The sequence below is a fragment of the Trachemys scripta genome, chromosome 11 (assembly GCF_013100865.1).
Source record: "Trachemys scripta elegans isolate TJP31775 chromosome 11, CAS_Tse_1.0, whole genome shotgun sequence".
NCBI lineage: Eukaryota > Metazoa > Chordata > Testudines > Emydidae > Trachemys > Trachemys scripta.
Genome location: NC_048308.1, coordinates 56,753,922 through 56,771,342, shown reverse-complemented (window position 1 = coordinate 56,771,342; position 17,421 = coordinate 56,753,922). Strand labels below are relative to the sequence as shown.

Genomic DNA, 17,421 nt, shown 5'->3' with positions numbered 1-17,421 from the left:
TGGGGAATTAGATTTCAGTGGCTTTACAGGAGAAGGGAGTTTTAAGGAGGGAAGGTGTGCACTGTTCAGGAAAGCTGTTCCAAGCACACAGCACAGCATGGGAGAAGGTTTGAAAATGAGAGCAGGAGAAGGAAATGAAGGAGATCGGTTAGGCAGGTGATTTGTGGGGAGGTATCAAAGTGCCTTTGGGTGTGGAATCTAAGGCTGAGATGTAGTCAGAAGAAATTTTTACAATTGTTCTGGGATTTTTTTAGGTTTGCTGATACTTTGAGCTCCCAGATTCTTGATTATTTTAATATTGCCGGCTAGATTCCACCTGAAGAACTTTAATTGCACACCGCTCTTCTGCATTATGAATATTTAAAAACTGTGTGTGGCACTTTAGCTGTTCTTTTTCAAAGATGATAAAGTGTGGGCACTTAAACTCTTATTTAGACTTACTAGTGGGCGATGAGCTTAAATTTCACTTTCATAGAAATGTCAGTGACTTGGTTTAAATCTTTGATATTATACAGGACTTTAGTTAACTGGTCTCTGTACTTCATGACCTTATTTGTGACATTATCATTAACTTAAATATTTCCAATTCTGTGATATGAAAGATTAGGGGAAATTCAATTGACTGTTCAGTATTCACCCTCCTTTCTCCTTCCCGCTTGTTTGTTCTTCATGCCCAGAAGAGGAGGAATTCAGTGGTTCTGGCCAACGGGTCTTTATTGGTATGTGGTGATTAGTGATAGGCAAAAGGTTTGATTTAGACTTGATGCTTGTCTGAAGCTAAATCCAATGTGTGTGATTTTTCTCAGAAGCATTCCTTTCCCTTGCCTCTGAAGATTCCCTGACCCTATCTGTATTCACTTTGCCTTTCTAGATCCCAGTAAGCCACCCTTCCCTTTCAGCTCCTTGCTTGTTGATTCTTTTCCAATGAGCCCACCTCCCCAATAGGTTGCCAGCACCTGCATAACTTAGCTGCACTAGGCTTCTGGTCCTTCTGATCGCCTCCTTAAATCTCATGCTGTGGTGTGAACAGCTTCTGGGGCTTTCCCAAGCTGTACAGTGCAGACCATGTGAGGTTTCCAATGCTGGGGATGAGGCCAAGCAGCAAGTCTGTCTCTCTGGTAAGTGAACTACAGAACTCTTATGAATTGAGCTGAAAAAAAGGTTGAATTCAGTTGAGAAGTTGGATGAATTTTTGGAGCAGTTAAATTTTCCAGAGCAAGTCACCCATTCCTAACGATGATATATATGGCTGGAAATCTCCCTCTGGTTTGTTTTGCAGACTTGTTTCTGGGGGTCTAATTCTGGACAAAGTTAGTGACTTTCAAGACTTGTGCTTCTATTTTGAAAATCCAAGCTGCTTTTAGAGTCTCCACCAAACTGTTGTATCTAGAACTATAAATAAATTATTTTCTACCTTAAGAAAAGCTACAACTCCAGTATGTTCTTGGTAGTCTAGTTGGAGATAATTCAGATAGTGGAACTAGTTATCACCTGCACTCACTGCTTGGCTTTCAATATTAGTTACTTTCTGCCCTTCCCAGCTGGTTTCCGTAGAAGCATGCGTCTGTGCCGCAGGAAATCCCAGAACAGCCAGCAGCCCTGTTACGCACGGTGTCCCAGCAGCTGTTACAGCGCAGCAGCAGCAGCCCCTTATGAGGAGGTGGTGAGATACCAGCGACATCCCACAGATCGAAACCGACTAATTGTGCTAGTGGGTATGTTGCAGCAACTGACAGGAGCATGCCCCCAGACAGCGATGCACCTACTCATGCAAATCATACAAGCTCTAGTAAATACAGAGGGAAGTGTCCTTACTAGGGTGACCAGATGTCCTGATTTTATAGGGACAGTCCCGATTTTTGGGTCTCTTTCTTATATAGGCTCCTATTACCCCCCCCCCACCCCCGTCCTGATTTTTCACACTTGCTGTCTGGTCACCCTAGTCCTTACTGCTCAAGCTCTTGTGGAATGAGAAATTCAATAAAAGCCCGATCCACTGGGAGTCCTCCCATAGACTGCAGTGGGCAGTGACTTGGGCCCTAACGGGTAGTTCTTGAAGGTTTGACCTACCTTTTATTTTTTCCAAACATCAGTTTTATAAAGTCTATGTGGTTTCTGTTGTTCCAAAACATTTCCTTCAATGCTTTAAAAGTTTCAGCAATGCAATACAATCAGACAACCCTACAGTAACAAATATTGGAAGAAAATGCATTTCATCCTGAAAACAGAGTCCAGTTTAACTTCTGTGGGGTTATTATGTAAATAGCAATGATAAAACATTTATAAATCCTTTGTGACCAATACCTTGAAGTGATGCTTTTATAGGACTATGGTTAAGAACAAACCAAAACAGCAATGGAGGGAGGGATATTAAAAACCCAGCCTGGAAAACTTCAGCCTTATGCTGCTGGGAAAGTTAGGAGGATATCAGTGTGGATATTGGCAGGTGGAGTGGCAGCAGTACGGCAGCTGTCATGGTTCGCAGTCCCTTTTATCCCTTCCCCCGCCTCCTGGGTGAGCATGGCCCTTCTTCAGCCTCTTGACCATGGCATGCCCCCACTCCCCAGCACCTTGGGCAGTTGCCCTCGCTGCCCACCCGTAAGGCTGGCCCTGAGCTAGTATCATGATATGTGATGGGTTGCTGGTCCTACAATGGAATTTTAGATTTAATAATTGTTTGAATGGAAGCTGCTCATATTTTTGCTAGGCGCAGCATTCCTGGATATTTGTGCTGAGGGGAGAACCTCTCCCCCTGGCTAGAGCTGTACACATTTGAGATATATCTGTAGATCTAGATGTACAGATATAATTCAAATTAGTATTGCTGAACCCCCTTCTGGCAGTGGCTATTTTGCTAGAAAGTGTTGACCTGATCCTGCAGAGTGTTAAATAGTCACAGCTCCTGTTGAATTCAATGGGAACTGTAGATGCCTTGCACTGTTCAGGGTCAGGCCCCTAATTTGTGATGCCACCAGTTGGGAAGCTCAGTGGAGGAAGCAGTAACGTGATTTCCATGCCTGTCATTTACTTCACCAGTTCTTGCATATGAGACGATACCTGAACATGTTATTTGACTGTCATAAATATGATACACTCAGGCCTGGTCTATACTACCCGCCTGAATCGGCGGGTAGAAATTGACCTCTCGGGGATCGATTTATCGCGTCCCATCGGGACGCGACAATCGATCCCCGAATCGGCGCTCTAACTCCACCAGCGGAGGTGGTAGTAAGCGCCGCCGACAAAAAGCGGCAGAAGTCGATTTTGCCGCCGTCCTCACAACGGGGTAAGTCGGCTGTAATACGTCGAATTCAGCTACGCTATTCACGTAGCTGAATTTGCGTATCTTAAATCGACTCCCCGCTGTAGTGTAGATGTACCCTCAGTCTTAATAAACTATTCTATGTGTAGTCTCAGTCATTAATGTACCAGAGTTACTGTGTGTGGCTTTTTTTTAAATATCCAGGTCCTTCGGGGGTTGGCGTGAATGAGCTAAGGCGGCGGCTTATTGGAATGAACCCTCATCATTTTCAAAGTGCTGTACCTCGTATGTGACATGTTCCTTTCACTCTCTAACTTCCTGCTTGGGGGAAAGAAAACATGAAATAGCAACTCCCTTTCTCCTGCCATGGAATATTTATAGACTCTTTGCTGCAGGGATGGTTTCCCTATCAATCAATAATATTGTGCTGTCTCTGAATGTATGAATTTGTTAACAGGGCACAGATGCCTAGACTAACAATACACATTTCCTTTTATTTTTGTGGGAATTACAGGAAAGAAGGGAAAGCTACTTTCTTTTACTGGGCTTTATTTAAAATATTGTCTTTGGTCAGTTTTTCCAGCTGGCAGGGGAAAAGGAAGGATGGTTTTAAGCCACTGTTACTTTGAATTGATTCTTGGTATGCCTGTGTTTGATTCTTGGTATGGTAATGGATTACCTGCCTGACTTTGGACAAGTCACTTAATCTCATTATACCTCATTTGTAAAATGGGGCTATGGGCCCTTCCTAGGGGAGTAGTGAAGATAAATTCATTGAATATTTGTTTATAAGGTGTCCAGATATTATGGGAATGAGGGCCCTATAAATACCCAGATAGACAGGAAACTAGCAACCCTTGTAGATTTCCCTCCTAGCATACTAAATCTAAAGCAGATTCTTACAATTTCTCATCTCTGACTTGAATGGAGAGAAGTTTGGTGCGTCTGCTCATTCGATACAAGGTTTTGTGAAGATAAAACACCAGGAGTGCAAGGCTCTAAATGCCTGTTTTAATACAGTTTTAAAACTGATAAATTGCTCCAGTTCCTCAATCTTACATTTCTTAGCCTTCTCAAATAAATTAACATAATATAAAATGGAGTTGTGCAGGCAATTTTTAAAATACTATAGAACAGTCTTCATGCACTGCCATTTGTTGAGGTGGTTTTCTTTTTTCAGTGTAGCAGGAAAGTTAAATCGGCGGGAGGAGTGTACAACTCCACTGTTTCATCAGTGAAAGCGGACTTTTGTTGACAAAACTGTAGTGTAGACAAGGTCTAAGTCTAATGCTTCACTGTCCCTTCAGGAACAATGCCCATTGTGCTTAAAATGGACCCCAAAGGGTAGATTCAATTTTGGAAGATTTGCTGACCTCACTCTAGTGTAAACAGGGCTTTTGCTGTGAGCTAGAAAGTAGAAACCATTCGTTTATTATTTCCTTTTGATTACTTGTGAAAATGAACAGAGTTTTTAAAACTTATATATTCACATCTCCAAAAACGGAGTTTGGGAATCCTGGCTTTTCACTAGGAACTTTGTTCTCAAATTGATTTACTGAAGAAAGAAAACGTTTACAAGAACTTTAAAAACTTTTAATTTTTCTTTCTTAAGACACCACTCGTGCTCAGAAGAGCTATGAAGAGAACGGTCGTGAGTATCACTATGTATCAAAGGAAACATTTGAAAACATGGTATATAGTCACAGGTAACTTTGGGATTCCTATTGCTTTCATCTCTAAAGTTTAACGTGCTCCAAGGCAGGGATAGTCTTGTGGTTTAGCCCAAATGCTGACAGTCAGAAGACCAGGGTTCTTTTCCTCCTCTGCCACAGACTTCTGGTGTGAGCCATAGGATATATGTACACTGCACTTAAAAATCCACAGCTGACTCGGGCTTACTGGGCTCAGGCTAAGGGGCTGTTTAATTGCAGTGTAGATGTTTAGGCTTAGGCTGGAGCCCAGGCTCTAAGACTCTGAAGAGTCCTTGAGCTAGGGCTGTAGCCGAAGCCTGGATGCCTACACTGCAGTTAAACAGCCCCTTAGCCTGAGCCCCATGAGCTGAGTCCGCTGGCACTGCCCAGAAGTGGGTGTCTAATTGCTGTGTACACACACATATTCTTAGGCCCAGATTTTCAAAGTAGCTTCTCCTTTGGAGTGTGTTGGTTTTTGACTGCCTAGTTTTACCATCCTTGGACCTGATTCTTAGAAGGGCTGAGCACCTGCAACTCCTGTGACTTCAGTTGGAGTTATGGGTTCTCAACACTTCTGAAAATCTGACTATACATTTCTAAAATCAGGCTAAAACTGAGCACCCAAAATCAGGCCCCGATCCCACATCCACATCTTTACTGGGCATGGGCCTCGCAATGCGCCTTGAAGGCACCAGAACCTTTAAGGACCAAATTTTCAAAAGTGCCCTCTAACTTGTACGCTGCAGTTTCCCCATTAGTAAAACGAGGATAATATTTACCTAATTCAAAGGGCTGTTATGAAGCATAATTCATTAAAGCATATAAAGCACTTTGGGTACATCTTTACAGCATCCTGCAGCAGCAAGTCTGAGCCTCGGTCTTCAGACTTGGGCTCGCACCATGGTGCTAAAAATAGCGATGTAGACATTCCACCCTCTTCCCTGGGCTTCATAGCCTGAGCTCAGGCCCAAGCCAAAAGGTCTGTAATATGGCTATTTTTTTTTTTTTTTTTAAGCTTTGTAGTGCAAGCTCCACGAGCCTAAGTCTGTAAACCCAGCCTCTGAGACTCTCTGGGGTTTGGGTGTGGTATTTTTTTTATTATTATTTTTGCGCTGTGTAGATGTACCCTTTTTCTTCGAGTGCTTGCTCATGTCCATTCAACTTAGGTGTGTGTGCTTGCCACATGCACCGGTGCTGGAAGTTTTTCCTTCAGCAGTATCCATAGGGGACCAGCTTCAGAGCCCCCCGGAGCAGTGCACACATGCCGCGGTATATAGGGTGCCGCCGGTTCCCCTCACCCTCAGTTCCTTCTTGCCGCCAGTGATGGTGCTAGAACTGTTGCTGCTTCAGCTAGTGCTGTTGCTGCTCATTCGTATGAACTAGTTCTCTTGTATAACAGTTGTCTGTTACTGTTTATAAATCCCTTACCTATAGTTAGACTTCGTAGGTCCCGGACAGGACTTTGCCTCGCACAGGGAGCGACAAGGTCAACCCGGGGCTACCCCTAAGAACAAAGACTCTAAGAGACTAGACTCATTTGACTGTAAGGTTTATTCATCCTCTAGCCTCCAGTTCAGGGTAGCCAACCATCAAGCCCTCCTGGGACGCTATGATTTTATGTGGCAAGCCATAGCCAAATTCAAGGGCTTTCTTCCTGAAGCTTCTAGGAAGGAGTTCTGGGCTATTATGGACGAGGGCACAACTGCGGCCAGGGCAACGCTCCAGGTGGCGGCAGATGCAGAGGACACCACTGCCCAAACCATGGCCTCAGCCATCGCTATGCACCGGGCATCCTGGCTGCTCCTCTCTGGCTTGTCCATGGAGGCTCAGCAGTTGATGCAAGCCCTGTTTGCGGAACAGATGGACAATAAGGTTCATGGCCTAAAGGACTCCCACACGACTCTTAAAACACTGGGCCTGTATGTTCCTGGCCCTGCCCACAAGCAGTTTAAGCTGCAGCAGCCTCAGGGCCAGGGGAGCCACCCTCACTTAAACCAAGGTCCGAGGCATCCGAAACCAACTTGACTGAGTGAAGAGTGCTGACAAAGAGAACACCTTCCAGGACTTTCTCGGGGTCAGTCCACCATCGCAGTGAGGTAAGTACAGTCATGGGGATGGTAACGATCTTTTCCAGGTGGTCCCTGGACTGGGAGTAGACGGTAGCCAGCCATTGATGCAGGGGTCACATCCACGTGACTGTACTTACCTCGCTGTGATGTTGGACCGACCCCGAGAAAGTCCTGGAAGGAGTTCTCTTCGTCAGCATTCCTCACTCAGTCGAGTTGGTTTCGGATGCCTCGGACCTTGGCTGGGGTGCACCTCGGCACCCTCCAGACCCAAGGTATGTAGCATCGTTTCCACTGGGGACCACACATAAACATCAAAGAGATCAGGGCAGTGCGCAGAGCATGGTCAGAGTCCTGACGGACAACACAGCCTCGATGTTCTAAGTTAACAGACAAGGGGGAGTGTGATACTCGGCCCTCTGCCAAGAGACACTCCGTCTTTGGGACTTTTGCATGGAATCCATGTAGAACCATGTCACCTTCCAGGTGCCAAGAACACGTTAGCAGATCACTTAAACAAGGACTTCTCTCACCACGAGTGGGTGCTCCACCCAGAGGTAGCCAGCATGATCTTCCAGAGGTGGAGAACTCCCCAAGGGGATTTGTTTGCCACCAGGCAGAACAGGAGGTGCTACAGGTTTTACTCCAGATGGGGTCTGGGCAAGGGCTCCCTCTCCGACACCTTCCTCCTGCCTGTTGTATGCATTCCTTCTGATTCAGCTCATCAACAAAGTCCTAGTGAAAATCAAGAGAGACAAGGCTCAGGTTATCATGATTGCCCTGGCGTGGCCTCGCCAGCACTGATTTGGGACGCTATTGAGCCCGTCGGCGGTCCCTCCATGAACTCTGCCAAACCGACTGGACCTGCTGTCACAGGATCATGGACGACTCTCTTGCACCCCAACCTCAGGTCCCTCTACCTCACAGTGTGATGTTGCATGGCTGAACCCCGAAGAACGGGCCTGTTCGGAAGGGGTCTAGAAGGTCCTCCTCGAGAGTAGAAAGCCCTCGATTAGACAGACTTACCTGGCAAAGTGGACGAGGTTCTCCCGCTGGGTGGCCAAATGGGGCATCTCCCCTTCGCATTCTTCAGTGCAGTTGATCTTTAGACTTTATTTGAGGAACCAGGGCCTGGCGCACTTCTCTATCAGGGTGCATCTGGCGGCCATTTCCACCTTTCATCCATCCATCCAGGGACAGACTATTTTCTCCCATGACATGACAGTCAGGTTCCTCAGAGGTCTCGAGAGACTTTTTCCTCAAGTTCAGTCCCCGGTCCCACAGTGAGATCTCAACTTGGTTCTGTCCAGGCTCATGGGCCCGCCCTTGGAGCGTTTGGCTTCGTGCTCCCTGTCTCACCTATCATGGAAGGTAGCTTTCCTGGTGGTGGTGACGTTGGCGAGGCAAGTCTCTGAGCTGCGAGCCCTGACCTCAGAACTGCTGTACACGGTCTACTATAAGGACAAGGTCCAGAACTGGCCCCACCCGGCCTTCCTTCCCAAGATGATGTCTACTTTCCACATGATCCAGGACATCTTCCTTCTGGTCTTCTGCCCGCAGCCCCATGAGACTAGTGAAGAGAAGCGCCTTCACGCTTTGGTCGTAAGAAGGGCTCTGGCTTTCTACCTAGATCGGACAAAGCCTTTCCATAAGTTGACTCAGCTTTTAATCTCTACAGCTGATAGGATGAAGGGCCTCCTTGTGTCCACGGAGAGGATTTCTAACTGGATCACCTCTTGCATTTGGAACTGCTATGAGTTGGTGTGAGTCCCTCCTTTGCCAATCGTTGGAGCCCACTCAACCAGAGCGCTGGCATCTTTGGCGGCCTTCCTGGAACACTTCCCAATCCAGAACATCTGTTGAGCCTTGACGTGGTCCTCAATGCACACGTTCACAGCCCTCTACACCATCACTCAGTAGGCCAGGGACGAAGCTGGGTTCAGCAGAGCGGTGTTGCAATCTATACGTCCGTGAACTCCTACCCACATCCGAGGGGTATTGCTTGGGAGTCACCTAAGTTGAATGGACATGAGCAAGCACTCAAAGAATAAAAGACAGTTATCTTTTCCGTAACTGGTGTTCTTCGAGATGTGTTGCTCATGTCTATTCCACAACCTGCCTTCCTTACCCACTGTCAGAGTTTCCGGCAAGAAGGAACTGAACATGTGTGCGCCACTCCAGGGGGCACTGGAGCCAGTCCCCTATGGATACTGCTGAGGGAACAACTTCCGGCACAGGTGCATGTGGCGAACGCACACGCCTAAGTTGAATGGACATGAGCAACATATCTCGAACACTAGTTACGAAAAAGGTAACTGTGTTTTTGAGGTCCCAGTGGTTGGCCCTACATAACAAAGTATTTGTTTTTGTTATCACTGCAGTAAATACCAGTGTAGAATTTCCATATAGCTGTCTTGACACCAATCAAAACCATGACCTCTGAACCTTCTCATGTATATCTGGAGGGGAAGTGGGTAGAGCTGCATAATTTTGGAGTCTCTTCAGAGACTGGAGATTTGGATCTGACAGTCCTGTTTAATCTAGATTTTTATCCTCAGTAAAGGTTCCTATACTTAATATCATTGTTTTCACAGAGGATTAATCCTTCTTTAGCTCTTTGGTCTCTTGATTTAATCTGCAGATTTCATTGCTAAATGCAAAATTTCAGAGGCTGTCATTTAGGGTCTGCTTCATTTCTCTTCTCATTCTCCCTTCTCACCCCTCTTGCAGAATGCTGGAACATGGGGAATACAAGGGACATCTATATGGCACCAGTGTTGATGCTGTGCGGACAGTTCTTGATGAAGGGAAGATCTGTATAGTGGATTTGGAACCACGGGTAAATAGGGGGATCTAAGACTAAGGGCTTGTCTACACTGACAATTTACAGCGCTGCAACTTTCTTGCTCAGGGGTGTGAAAAAACACCACCTGAGTGCAGCAAGTTTCAGTGTTGTAAAGCGCCAGTGTAGACAATGGCTCCCAGCACTGGTAGCTACGCCCCTTGTGGAGGTGATTTTTTTTTTTTTTTTTTTTTTAGGGCGCTGGGAGAGGCACATTAGCGTTGCCAGTGTAGACTAGCCCTTAAACTTCATGGAAGAGACTATCATCTGTCATATGATTGTATCGGACATCACCTCTTCTGTTTGCAATCGCATACCATCCCTGCGGTATCAACAGCAATGGCTTAAATGAACAAGTAATGCTAGGGAAGTATTTAGCATATTCTTGGTTTCTTTGAAGCAATTTAACAGGTGGGAATAAAGAAGAGCAGCTAGTACATGTGACGAGCCAACTTTCCAAGAACCACCAGCAAGTTTTCCATATGCCACCAATGGTCCATGGATCACAGTTTTAAAACATCTGCTGTAGAGGAAGGGAAGGCTTGCACAGGGCTATTTGTCTGTTTCATAATCCCCATAAGTATCTGCAGGGTATGGAGCTTTAGTGGTCTAAGCTGGAGTTCATTAGTTTACTGACACTAGTTCTGGGGTTTATTAGTGAAGCTTCTATGCAGTAACAAGATGCCTGTGTATTAGTGTAATTACTAGATTCAGGTTGAAAATCACCAGGAGGCAGGTTTCTGCAGCATGCTCACTACACAGAATATGGTTGGTGCTTGGAGAGAAGGTTCAATTAGAAAACTTACTATAAAATTGGATAAGGATTCATTAATAAGATTGTGTACATTGTAAACAACAAAGTGAGGTGGAGCATATACATGCACACATGCTATCATTTCCGATGTGCTTATCACCATGGTTTAGAAGTCTAGTCTGGTTATTGTGTCACATACTTTCAATTGAAAATTTTCAAGGAAAAATGGATACTGACCCATATTGCCTTCTACTGTTTTGTACGAGACAGTACATCCTGAACGAATGCTACTAGCAACTGAAAACTGTTTTCGTTCATAGCTTGGAAACTTAATCCAGTAGGAGAGACGGGAACATTTAAGAAAGAATGATTCATCTGAGAGAGTCCAAAGCGTCCCCACCTTAAATTTACATTGTCTATATTAGACGTAAAAGTAGTACCATGTGTATGAGGCACTGCAATGTCACTGATGAAACACCTTCCCCAAATCTCTCTAAATGGTTAGAGGGAAAACCCCTTTTTTCTCTTCCTTCTCTGATCAGTGAAAACCAGGGTGGAGATGACAAGATTTTTTCAGAAGCTGCCTGTGTGACTTGATTTTCTTTTATGAGGAAGAATGGTCACTATATCTCCTCAGCGAAGTGGTTGGTTAGAGAAGTTTAGGTTGTATCACCTTAAAGGTCTAAAAACGTTGTTTCTTAGATGGAGCTACTGTACTTAAATGGTGGTCACAATCAGTGCCTCAAACATTAAGATAATTTCCACATATGTGCCTCTTTTGGGCACTGCAAAAAAATATTTCTAAGACCAGAAAAGAACAAGATTTCTCTCAGCTACCTTTACTATTCTTGATCCATTTCTAGACCACTAAGCCAAATGAAAGTCAGCATGCTGCTAGTTCACATAGGCTTTCTTCTTTCCAATCCCTGGCCCTGGGCTTGCTGGTAGGGAGGGATAAGGCTAATAAAGGTCTGAGTTAGTAGTTGTCAGAAGGTGCTGAAGGCTTTAAGTCCTGCGAAGAACCCTTCTAAGATTTTTCTAAATTACTCCCTTATTTGCTGGTATTAATTCTTCTAATTTTATAGGGTTTCCATACCTGGGTATCTCTGGGAACCTAACACAATATCATTTAAAAACATAACTGGAAGAAAGGCTCCATGGCCCAATAAATTCCAGAGGGAAACTTCCTTTAGATACATGGACCTAGAATTGTCCAAGCTTTGTCTTGGTGTAGTAGCTTGTGCTGGTTGAAGAAATGAGATAAGTTACACAGCCTCAGGTATGAAGGAGTGTGCTACTCAAAACCAGAACAAAACAACCTACTGTGAAGGCCCCTATGCTGCACTTTGATGTTCCCTGTGCTCCTGCTGCCTTTCGAGTTTTTCTTCTTGTCCATTTCTTCGCCTGAATTTAGTTCTCAATGAAAAAAGGAAATTTGATTTTGCCACTGTGGCAGAACATGTTGCTGCTATTTACTTTGTACTCATTAGTTTTTTAACTCCCCCTGCTTTTTACAACAGGTTACAAACACTACTCACTCACAGTGATCTGTTGACATCAACAATTGCATCAATGCATGGAGAGAACTAAACAAAAGGCAGACAGAGCCTTGCAAAACATGGAGTAGGAGAATCAATCTTTTCCAAAGGCAGGCCCAAAACCAAGACAGTTTTGAGCCTCTAAAAAGGAATTACAATTGAAGATTTAAAATTCCCATAAAAGGTAGCAGGTGTAACCTTTTAATGGCCATGTTAGGATTTTTATATTCATTGTAGTTAAAATAATTTCCCATCTAATAAGGTTACCGAACGGAATTAATTAGTGTGGTGCAGTCGCTGACCAGTGTCTGGGTTGAGGATTTAGTGCAGTTATTAAATAACAGATGTTTTTGAATACTGCAAGGTCTGGAAATGATGGTACACAACAATTTTAATAGAAATAAAATATGGGATGGATACAACTTATACATTTTAATTTAACCACTATCTGGCCTTGACTTGCAGGGTATCCAAATGGCTCGGACCCATGAACTAAAACCCTATATTATATTCATCAAGCCACCCAGTATGAGTTGCATGAGACAGTCTCGGAAAAACGCCAGGATCATTACAGACTATTATGTGAACATGAAATTCAAGGTGAGTTTTAGAGAATGAAGGAGGTGCAACAGTGATTGTTCAGTCAGACCCTGCCACATTCCTATATTGTATTAATGTTTTAAAGGACCCTTGTGTCTTTGGTCTGAAATAAATCAGATCTGAGAACATTAAGTACATGTTGCGAAGCCTATCTCCTGGTGTTTTGGAGTGGAAGTGGAGTACAGAGGGCTGGAGGTTGGGATATGTGGCTAGAGTGGGATTCTTCAGAGGAAGTCTGCTTTCTGTATTTATATTTGCGTTATTTGGTTTGTTTTTGTAGTATATAGCCAAGGTGCCTAGATCTGTGGGTAGGCACTTCCATGTTGTTTAAATTGAAATATGTGGAACCCTTTTCCTTCAGTGCTGTCATAGTCCCTTTTTCTATAGACATCAGCTATTAATACTTCAAACAAAAGCACAGTGGTGGTGGTCTGCATGTGATGCATTCCTACCTATATTACAGTAAAATTATAGATGCCTTACTATGTCTAGACACTTAAGAAAAATTAAACGAGATTAAAAAATAGAATGTCACACTTGTTTCTATAACTTTTAATCTTCAGTTTGACCTTTATTATCTAGCACAGTATGTTTTAAAAGTTGTCCTTCATTTTGTCTGTGGGGGGTGATCATAATTACATAGCTAAAAACATGGAATTTGGGGAAATATTGCTGACAAACTGAAATACAGATTAGGAACATAGGTGTGGCAAAACTGATCAGACCTCTGGTCTATCACATCTGGATTCTGCCTGTAGCATTAGCCAGTACAGTGATACTTCAGAGGCAGATAACCGCATCCTCACAGCACCTAGGCAACTGTGCAATGCAGCACATGGGGGGTAAAGGAAGACTTCTTGTGAACCATGCAAGCAATCAGTTGTGCTCCAAAGGTTTAGAATTGATTATTGTTGTCATGGCATGCCTATCTTAGAGATTGTTATGGGTTATAAATCAGAATAATTTCCACTTGTGTTAATAATTACAGACCGGGACAATCTTCAGCTGATGTAAATTGTCACAGCTCCATTGAAGTCACTAGAACTATCCCAGTTTACACTAGCTGAGGATCTGGCCTATGGTGTGGCTTTCCAACTGGTCCCTACCCTGAAAAGACATGCAAAATAACTGATCCTGGAAGTTCTGTGGAATTTGCAATGACTTCAGTCAGCGCTTCTGCTTGCAGCTGGTTTGCAGAATTGAGTTCCACTGAAAATTACATCCAAGAACTCTCTTATTCTCAAACGAATATCATGTGATCATATTTTAATACAGGGGAGCTTATTCCAAGAAGCATGAGGTTTATAATGGGACACGCATGCAAATAGTTTGGCATTGACATACAGTAACTGAGTTTTCTGAAGGGATGCCTGCACCACTTTCAGTGGGAACCAGGGCAGACTAGAAGGTCTTTATTATAATAATATTACTTTGTATTTCTATGCCAACTTTTATCTGAGGATCTCAGTGTTTTACAAACATCCGTGAATTAACCCTCATGATCTCTCTGTGAGGTAAGGAAGTAGTAGTATCCTTATTTTATAAATTGGGAAACTTAAGCATAGACAGGCTCAGTGTCTTGCCCAAGGTCACATACCGAGTGAATGGCAGAGCTGGGAAGAGAAATCAAATCTCCTGACTGCCAGTTCTGTCTTCTAGCCAACCAACCTCCAGTTCCTCTTTGGAAGGATAGAAAGTGAAAACTTGGATAAACCTATTTCCCATCCAAAAGTGTCCCACATGAAACTATAATGTTTTAGAGGTCTGTACTGTCTCTTACAGGAGGAAGACTTGCAGGAGATGGAGGATTGTGCTAAGAAAATGGAAGCTCAGTTTGGTCAGTTCTTTGATCAAGTGATTGTAAATGACAACTTACAAGAGGCCTGTGTGCAGCTGCTGTCTGCAGTCCATCAGGCACAAGATGAGCACCAGTGGGTCCCTGCTACATGGATATGTTCAGACACTCAGCCATAATTCTGAGAAGCAGGCAGCTTCCCAAAGATGATATCTTATGTTTTACCTCAAGAATAATCTTGTCAGAATTGTAAGAATATATCTTTGTGCGGAGAGATTTCGCAGGGGGATTAGGAAAAAAAACTAAATAAGATAATCATACTGTCTTCATTGTAGTTCTTACAGCAACATGTGATGCTTAACATCAGTTTTGTACCAAAAAAAGTGCTGTAGTCTCTCAGAATTACAAAAATAAAAGATCTGTTTTCTTGCATGTACTTGTGTGGTCTAATCATACCTGGGTTAAAGAAAAAGTGCTTCCCATACCTCCTTTTTGTTAGAGGCGTCTTGATTTTTATGATGCTTGTGTATTCCCAAAGAAAAACGATGGGGGATTATCTCAAGATGTAACAAGTCTGGAATACGCTTAGTAGGTTGGCTTGATGCTGCAGGGGAGAGTGCTTTATAAATGTAGTATTCTGCTGCTTGCTTCTGTCTCAAACAAGTTTCTTAGCTGATGTTTCTTTTTAAATTAGAGATACAGGTTTAATGCTATTCACAACACAAATTACTCGAGAACTCACATTCACGTGTATAATAAAATTGACTTTATTTTAATTTTTTTTACAGCTATCGGATGCTGACATATCAGCTTTGTAAAGACACATGACTAAATGTAATGATGATCTAGTCCATAGCAGGTTAACCCAGGCAATTTACAAGAGCAGGTTTACCAGTCTAGAAGCAGGAGCAGGTTAAGGGCCTGATACTGCAAATGCTTATTCACATGAGCAGTCTAATTGAAGTCAAATCAGTGAAGTTACTCATGTGCCTAAGTGTAAGAGAGCATCCTTGGGTTCTGAGTCCTTTGGTTACAAGGGTTCCCAAACACAGCAGTGAATAATGGTATCTTTAGAACTGAATCCTCTCATGTCCTAGTTTATGTAGAAGTATAACACTATAAACTCATCAAGTACTTACTTGCATTTGGTTACTCTGCACTGTTCTCTCATCCTAATCAGTATAACTGAAATGTGTTGCAAGGTCAGTTGGATAAACTGGTAAAAATTCCTTTTCCTTGGTCATTTTTAATTTATTTAAACCAGAACAATTAGAGGGTTAAAGCATTTAGCAAAAAAAGTTTTATTTCCAAAGCTAGGGGAAGCAAGAGTGCAGAGCTCAGTGTCCAATGCCTTATGCACCTGAGTTTTTTACTGTAGGTGTTGCACCAGTCATTCACCATTACAGGAAATAGCCTTAACTTTTGCTTTACTTATGTGAGGGTTTCTTAAGTCTAATAGAAAAGATTCTGGGTTTTCCCTTAGTACAATTCTTACACCTACTGACTGCTCCAGATAAAAATTACAATACACATTAAACCCAGGTAATACACTTTCAGTTGAATGCACTTTTAGAGATTGGTATCTTATACTAGCATGTGCCAATACATCACTACTCTGGGTGAGTGTGTAAAGTACATATCAAGACAATGTAAAGAAATAGAACTGGAAGGAACCTTTCCAGCCCTACTACCAGCAAACTGACAAGAACCTTGTGATGGTTTATCTCTTTTTCTGAAGCACTAAGCAGTGTTCATGTGTAGGTGTTTCCTCACAATCTGTTCCTTTGATCACAGGGCATCTTGGGCAGTGGTGTATGTGGTCTTCCTGTCTTTTCTACATTTGTTTTCCTTTAAGAGCTTTTAAAATGCAATCTTTGCTCTCTCATAATTGCCAGTCCAGGCTGTTTAAATAAATAATAATAATAATAAAACCCCTGAACATTAAGTGGTGATATTAAAAGCATACTTTAATGAAATAGTAGAGTTGGAAAATAGTTGTTGGATTTGACAAGCCACACAGCTTTTTCACACCATCCTGGTCGCTGCTGTACTTTGCCCTTTGAGAGTATATGTGATTCAGTCATTGATCTGAGAGCCTAGTTTAGATAGTGGGAGTTCTGTTTAGATTTTTCTTAGAATTGTGCAAATCTATATCTTTTGTTTTTCTTAGTCTGGATTCCTCCTGCTGGTTCCATTTTTTTCTGTAATTATTTCTGTACTTACATTATTCCCTCCCTATAACACCCTGAGTGCGCAACTCCCCATTTTCCCTTCGATTCTTCCTGTCGAGGACTGTAGAGGAATCTTGAATTGGAGCTAACTCGACTGGTAATAGAGCCAAGGCTCCAACTAGGGCCATGCAAAGTTCTATTTCAGGGCCCTGCAGTTCATCATTGTGTTCTGCTTGAGGGTTCTCTTCTCCCACCCACGCCCCGTTTGTCCAGTTTAAAGAAAACATTTCAAGATCCACTTAAAACTGAGGTTACTTTCAGCAGCAGGGGCCTCAGCGTGAGATATTCCCCCCCCCCCCCAGATCGAGATGCTCCAGAAAAGGTTGCAGATCGCTGCCTCGGGGGGCGCAGGTGCTGCTGGGGTACCCCGGCCGGGGCGGGGGCCTCACTGCAGATCCCGCTTGTCCTCTGGGGCCTGCTAAACGCCTACAGTGAAACAAGTGCCTAAGAGGGGAGCCGGGTAGGGGCGATGGCTCCGCGACCAAGCAGGGTGGGGGCCTCCTCTCCCGCCCGGGGTCTTGGGGGGGCTTACAGGAAAACTGAGTCTGCCGGTGACGGGCGCTGGGGCTCTCGTACAAACCCCGCCTAGCGGCGGGGCCCCGAGCTGGAGGGGGCTGCAGCTGCTACACCAGCCCGCCCCGC

General features: G+C 43.8%; 1 protein-coding gene across 1 annotated transcript in view; it reads left to right on the top strand.

Moving 5' to 3' along the window:
- The window catches only part of MPP4 (membrane palmitoylated protein 4), a 35,070-nt gene extending 20,098 nt beyond the window's left edge, over positions 1 to 14,972 (top strand). Inside the window, exons 16-22 of the mRNA XM_034786168.1 lie at positions 678 to 719; positions 1,542 to 1,715; positions 3,467 to 3,547; positions 4,875 to 4,968; positions 9,750 to 9,858; positions 12,619 to 12,753; positions 14,536 to 14,972. Coding sequence (XP_034642059.1) covers positions 678 to 719; positions 1,542 to 1,715; positions 3,467 to 3,547; positions 4,875 to 4,968; positions 9,750 to 9,858; positions 12,619 to 12,753; positions 14,536 to 14,727 — 827 coding nt within the window. The 3' untranslated portion in view covers positions 14,728 to 14,972. The remainder of the gene's footprint in view (positions 1 to 677; positions 720 to 1,541; positions 1,716 to 3,466; positions 3,548 to 4,874; positions 4,969 to 9,749; positions 9,859 to 12,618; positions 12,754 to 14,535) is intronic.
- Positions 14,973 to 17,421: the final 2,449 nt, after the last annotated feature.